Source organism: Poecilia reticulata, linkage group LG9 (assembly GCF_000633615.1).
Source record: "Poecilia reticulata strain Guanapo linkage group LG9, Guppy_female_1.0+MT, whole genome shotgun sequence".
Classification (NCBI taxonomy): Eukaryota; Metazoa; Chordata; class Actinopteri; order Cyprinodontiformes; family Poeciliidae; genus Poecilia; species Poecilia reticulata.
In genome coordinates, this window is record NC_024339.1 from 33,358,242 (window position 1) to 33,364,873 (window position 6,632).

The following is a 6,632-nucleotide window of genomic DNA, read 5'->3' on the forward strand; positions in this document are numbered from 1 at the left end:
GCGCACGCCAGGCCGGCGGCGCAGTCGCAGCGGCCCAGGTTGCGGCGGCGCTTGGTGGCGCCCCGCAGCAGGCAGGCCTCGCCCTCCAGCGGGATCCTCTGGCACCGCTTCCCGGTCAGGTACCGGACGCAGCAGAGGCCGGCGGCGCAGTCCCCGGATCGGACGCAGCTCGACATCTCTGGAGCTAAAACATGCTAGGTGTTAGAGCGGGGCCGCAGGGCATGCTGGGAGTTGGAGTCCAGCCACCTACCTTTGGTTCTGTTGAAGCTGTCTGTGGTTCTGTCTTTGACTTGCTGTCGGTCCAGCTGTCGGTCGGTGTGGGAGGAGTGTCTCCTCTGAGCTCTGTTGCTGCAGCCTCCCCTCTGGAGAACAGAAGCGCATCGTCAGCATATCGACTGATGGCGGAACATCCGGCAGGTCGCTGATTAACAGCCGCTTTGGATTTAAATCAACACGAGCTGCTGAAAATAACTAAACTTTGTTTTATCCGGACAGAAAATCTGTTTACATGAGAAAAAGTAGCATCAACTAAGCTAAGCTAGGCTAAAATGAGCTAATAGAAGCAAAAATAATATGAGCTAACCTAAACTAAGTTACAAAATGTGCTAAACTAGAATGGCTAAACTAAAACACCAAAATAAATATCTATAATGCAAAGGTAGGATAAACACTGGGCTAATTACAAGTTGCTAACTGAAACAACAGAATTTAGTTAAACTTTGTTAACCCATTTAAAAAATCTAAGTTGGACAAACTAAGATATTCTAAATACAGACAAATAAATGAAGTCATGAAGAGCAAACAGGCTAAACTGAGTTAACAAGGCGAAACTAAAGCATGTTAACTAGAAAAGGTCAACTAGGGACACAAAAGACACAACCTTAAATAAACTAAGCTTAGCTTAGCGAACCAACGTTGCTAACTAATTAAACTACACAAAGCTAGAAAACGTAAAGTATCAAACACTGAGATAACAAGCTAAGCTAAATGAGGCTCGGTTAGGAAAAGGAGAAAAACTGGAAAACGTAAATGAAGCTAAGATATATTCAGCTAAGCTAACCCTGAGCTAAGACACGTTAAGCTAGGAAAGCTAAACAGAAACCCCGAACAAAAGCTGGCCTGATTAAAGTTAAAATGAATTTGTAATGTTTTTGTGTCGTTGGCTGGAAACGAGAGCTTTAAAAATAAACGTGTAAAAAGACGTCCAACGTTGTTGGAGCTAAAATCTCCTCTGACTCTGAATCTGTTTCATCTGTGGGATTTTCTCCAGATCACAGCTGTTCAAAGTGGATTAGATTTAATCCAAATTAGGACAAAACCACAACTTTTAAATTAAAATCTACTGACAAAGCTGCTGAATTAATGCGACACACGGCGGCCATCTTTTCCAGGCGCTCTTTCCTCTGGTTGCCATAGCAACTAGAAACGCGTCCTCATTGACTTATACTCTAAATTTCACCCTGGTTCCTCGGATCTGCTTTTAATTTCTGTATTTGGTTGATTTTGGCCCTGGAAGCTAAACGTCTGGACTCCTGCTTTAAATGAGCCTTGATGACTAAACTTTGAGTCTGAAACTGGATCTTTGATCATGAATCATCTTTGAGTTTAGCAGCTTTTCTATGAAAACACAGACAGAAAGCTGGATGAATCTCTCAGGGTTTTCCTTAAATTAATTGATTCATCTCCGTTTTCTCTGTTTGATTTGCATCTCGAGGACATTTGACCCGAATCGTTTTAAAATGTCTCAGCAGGAAGGAACCGAGTCTGGACTGCAGAACCACAAGAGAAAAAGATCATTTCTGGTGTTATTTGCAGATGGATTTGATCTGAGATTCTCAGCATCATTAGATTAATTTTTAATCAATTTTTACCTCGAATGATAAAAAACAGGAACGAGGAGTCAGAGAATGTAAATACAGAGAGCAGTAAGATGAGCTGACAGCAGATTATCGGGCAGAAACTCCTCAGTTTGATTCCAGACTGGAGGTGTGAATACTTCAGCCTCACCTGCTGCTCGGCGCTCTGCAGCGCCGCCTCTTTGGACGACCGGATGGTGTTGGAGTCCAGCGCCAAACCGCAGACCAGCGACGCGCACAGGAAGCTGCGGTAGATCCACATCCTGTGATCCATCAGCCCACGCTTCCTCTGAAGACACTCCTCTTCCTCAGGATCTTCTCCTCTTCCTCAGGATCTTCTCCTCTTCCTCAGGATCTTCTCCTCTTCCTCAGGATCTTCTCCTCTTCCTCAGGATCTTCTCCTCCTCCTCTCTCCCAGCCAGCCAGGTGAGTGCTGCGCTGCCTTCAGGAGCCGTGGGGTTTTATAGCGCCGCGCTGCCTCTGATCCGTCTCCGCTGAGCCGGCAGGGCCTCAGAAGTCTGGCGTGGCTTTTGAAGCTCGACCGCATCAGTCGGCGGGACAGCGCCGCCTTCGCTTCCTTCCTGGAAGGCCTCAGGTGAGGCGGCCGTTTGAAACCCGACACCACAGAGACCGCAGAGAGATTAAAACACACCTGGGGAGCCGGGCAGGTAGCACTGCTGCGTTTGAAGGCGTGTGTGGTTTTCCCTTCATGTGGTCCTGAGGTCACCATGGCGACTCATCAGGCTGGAGCTGCGGCGCTCCAGCGGCGGATGTGCGGCTTTTTGCGGGCGATTAAAGCCGAGTTAACCGATGATGAAAACAGATTTAAACCTCAGGAGCTCTTCTAACGGAGTGAGGAAGTTTGTTTCTGTCAGCAGAGAAGAAGAAGAAAGGAGCGGAGCTTAGACGGGATTACAGGAAGCTGCTTTAATCTCCAGATTTAAACACAAACTCATTTAAATTAGCTCAAAAAACTGGAAAACGTTTCATGAAAGAACAGGATCAGAGAGAAAATCTGACATCCGTCCGTCTGGACTCAGAGATGAAAGAATGAAACTGAAGCTCTGCTTCTCCCAACCTCCTGCCTTTGACCTTTGACCTGATGAAAGCCTGAAGTAACGTTGGCTTGCAATATGATCTTGTTAAAACAACAACATTGTAACACTGACACACACACACACACACACACACACAATTACTGAACCTTACTGCAAAATATACACGCTGTTGTTGGTGTGATGTCCATATGGCAGCGTCTCATCAGGTCTGACCAACAAATCAACCGTCCAGATGCAGCTGATCCAGAAGCTGCTGCTGTTCTGACCAGAACCAGGGAGTTGGAGACATGACACCAGATCTACATCACCAAATCTACATAACACCAGATCTACATCACACAGATCTACGTAACACCAGATCTATATCACCCAGATGAAACACTGAGCTCCTGGTTAGTTGATCAGAAACGCATCGACTTAATGTGATGTTTTGATTATCAATTCTATGCTGCATGCCTTGGTGCTGAAATGTGCTGTGCAAATAAAATTTGATTGATTGATTGATTACATTTTGTTTATTTAGTTAATTTCATTAAACAAATGAAACTCACCATTTCATTAATATTTAGCCTTCACTACTTGTAGATATCTTTGAAAAATCTCCACAGTAACTTATTAAAACAGTGGTTGATGTTGATGCTCTTATTTTGAAATTTAATTAACAGATGTTAATTTTGTCCAATCAGATGTAGTCACTGAGAAACATCTATGATGACAAACCCAACTGGCCAATTGTTTTGACTTCGTTTTGTTCATCCAATCAGGTACAGCCTTTGAGAAGCGTCTTCCTTTGGCCCCGCCCACTTCCTCTGCAGATGAACCTGCAGAGGAGCCGGTTCTCCTCTGGTCTGGTCATTATCAGCAGCTCAGAACACCTGCTCTGTCAGGCTAATGTAGCTGGAGGCTCCTCAGTGCCCTGTTGTCTGGTTGCTGGGTGCCCCGGTGGCCCCCTGGTGGCCCTCCTGGTGGCCCCCTGGTGGCCCTCCTGGTGGCCCTCCTGGGGCCCCCGGTGTTCTGGGGCTTCCTGACATTATCTCCAGCCCTGTACCGCTGACCCAAACGGGGCTGCTGCCAGAAGGATGAGCAGTAGTGGACGATTTGGAAACTGATCAGTGCTGACGTTAAAACAGAGACATACTCGTCATCTGGATCACATCTGACCTTTAACCTTCTGCTACATCTCTTTAATCTCTGCTTGTATGTGGATCGTGTGCCAACACAACATACATGAAGTGTGTCCTGCTGCTGTGTAAGCAGAGCGGCAGCGTGTTGAGAAGGGAGCCGGAGATAAGATCTGAAGCCCGCAGGTTGTTCCAGGACTTCAATAAGAGAGGAGCAGACGTTCGCAATTACAAGCACACACACACACACACACACACACACACACACACACACACACACACACACACACACACTCTGTGTCTCTCTCATACAAACACACGTTTGCGTGACTATCTTTGTGGGGACTTTCCATTTACTTCCATTCATTTCTATAACCTAAACCTTATCCTTACCCTAATCATTACATACCTAACCTTAACCAGAATTAAATTCACACCTTAGTCCTAAATCTAATCCCTGACCCAAAAGCAGCGTTTCCCCTTGTGTATGTGTCAGGAAAAAGGTATTACAAATGCATACACTCTCTCTCTCTCTGTCTTTGTCTCTCACACACACACACTCACAACAACACTGACACACGTCAGCCAGCCTCCTCTCTGTGGCTCTGACCCAAACATGGTTCTAATCTGAACCATGTTTCACTTGTTTTAATTCTGTGGCTGTACAGCACTTTGGTCAGTGGAACTGATTTAAAGTGCTATATAAATAAACTTGGCTTGGCTTGGCTTGAACCTGAAATGGAGTCGGACGTGTTAAACATCCTGAATGTCCCCATAATTCACAGAATCCTCACAACGACTGAAAAAGTCCCCATAAATGATGAAAGCAAGATTGTGGGGAGTTTAGATTTTGAGACTGTTTGTCTCCATGATTTCTGAGTGTATCCCGATCAGAATGAAAAAGAGGAAACATCCACCTCATCTCCTCCTCCCCCACCTCCCCATCCCCTCCTTTCTGGGTGGGTTTATAGCCGGACGTTCAGCTGCTGGACGGAGAATAAAAGAGCATCTCAGCTTCAGGTAGGACCACCTGTTTGCTTCTGACTCAGTGTTTTTACCTTTAATCTGTAAATAAAGCGTTAACAGACTGCAGAACATGTTTGTATTATGGCAATAAATAAGATTTTATTCTTTTTAAAAATCAAATTTGAAGGTTTCATTTTGACAATTTTTTAATATTTAGTGGATTTAAATTTTTTCTTGGTTATTTTATCTCAGGCTTTTTAACAGTTTTTACTTTAAATTGTAATGTTTACATTTATTTTAAAATGCTTTTTTCCATTTTAAGTTTATTATTATTTTTACTTTTAATTTTATTTGGATTTTCTACTTTAGTTAAATGTTTCTAATTAATTTATTTTAAAATAGTCTTTGCTGGTGTTATTTCTGAATCCATCATTTGTCTGTTAAAGGAAAGGTTTCTGTGAAGTTCAATTTCTGGAAAATCTTTAATTTCGTGAAACTCCAGCAGATGATCCGCTGTGTCCTCTTGTACCCAACAAATAACTGGAAAGAAAAATGAAATTTTACATAAATTTTGTTGTGTAACCAGGAGAGCAGAGGTAGAGTTGGGAAATGAGATGGAGGGCGATAAGAGAAGAAGGCGGCATGTGGATGTGGGATAATTACATTACGGAGGCAGGAAACAGCATCTGAAACAATCAGCAGACCCAAAGATCAACAAACCTGCTGCTGACGTTATGAGAGTTCATTTCTGGGAATAAAGTCATAATGTCACAATTTAGTTTTTACCCTCAATGTTTTACAACCAAAGATATTTAATTACTGCTTTTAACAGTTTTTAAATAGTTTCTTCATCCGACTCGTTATGATCCAGAGGAGTTTAATCAGAATCTGGTAACTATGATAGAAACTACCAAACACTGACGGATGTGCAGGAATAAAGGGCTGTGCATGATTTAAAGCTGGTTTTACAGTTTGTCTTTGAAATCAGATCAATGTTTGAATGTTTTCTCTGAACATTTTTAGCCTGGTGGTGAGTTGAAATCTGTAAATCTCCAATCTGGTTCTGGAACATTGCCACTGAAAAACACTTCAGCTGTAGAGAGCATTCAAACCCGACAATGAAACACGGAGGGAGAGCAGGAGGAGAGGAGGGTGATCACAGGACGTCAGACGCACCGAGTGAGAAATAAAGGACCAAAGCTGCTGACCGTCCAGCGTGTCGGGTCAGGCGCCAGGCGGAGCGGCTGCAGACGCGGGATCAGACTAATACCTGGATCCTGCATGATAACAGCCTGGCTTGGACTTTATTAAAGATCTGATGTGATATGCAGGAGCAGCACAAGCGATATGAAGGCAGCATGAATGGAAATAAAACAGAAATTCACTTTCATCAAATGATAATCTGACAGAAAACCTGGTGAAAAACAGGAAATGGTTCAAATTACACTGTAAAAACACAGTTTGTTATTATTATTGTCATTATTGTTGTTGTTTCCGCAGTGACAGGTTTTGATGTTTCTGTGTTGGTTCTGGTGTGTGCGCCTGCGTGTGTGTGTGTGTGTGTGTGTGTGTGTGTGTGTGCGTGTGTGTGTGTTTGTGTGTGTGCGTGTGTGCGTGCGTGTGTGTGTGCG

The 6,632-nt window shown here is 43.9% G+C and overlaps 1 protein-coding gene across 1 annotated transcript in view; it reads right to left on the bottom strand.

The window, feature by feature from the left end:
* Positions 1-5,202, bottom strand: part of LOC103470795 (dickkopf-related protein 1) — a 5,574-nt gene extending 372 nt beyond the window's left edge. Inside the window, exons 1-3 of the mRNA XM_008419464.2 lie at positions 2,008-5,202; positions 251-362; positions 9-184 (exon numbers count right to left, since the gene is read on the bottom strand). Of these exons, the coding sequence (XP_008417686.1) occupies positions 9-184; positions 251-362; positions 2,008-2,130 (411 nt within the window). The 5' untranslated portion in view covers positions 2,131-5,202. The remainder of the gene's footprint in view (positions 1-8; positions 185-250; positions 363-2,007) is intronic.
* Between the last annotated feature and the right edge of the window lie 1,430 nt (positions 5,203-6,632).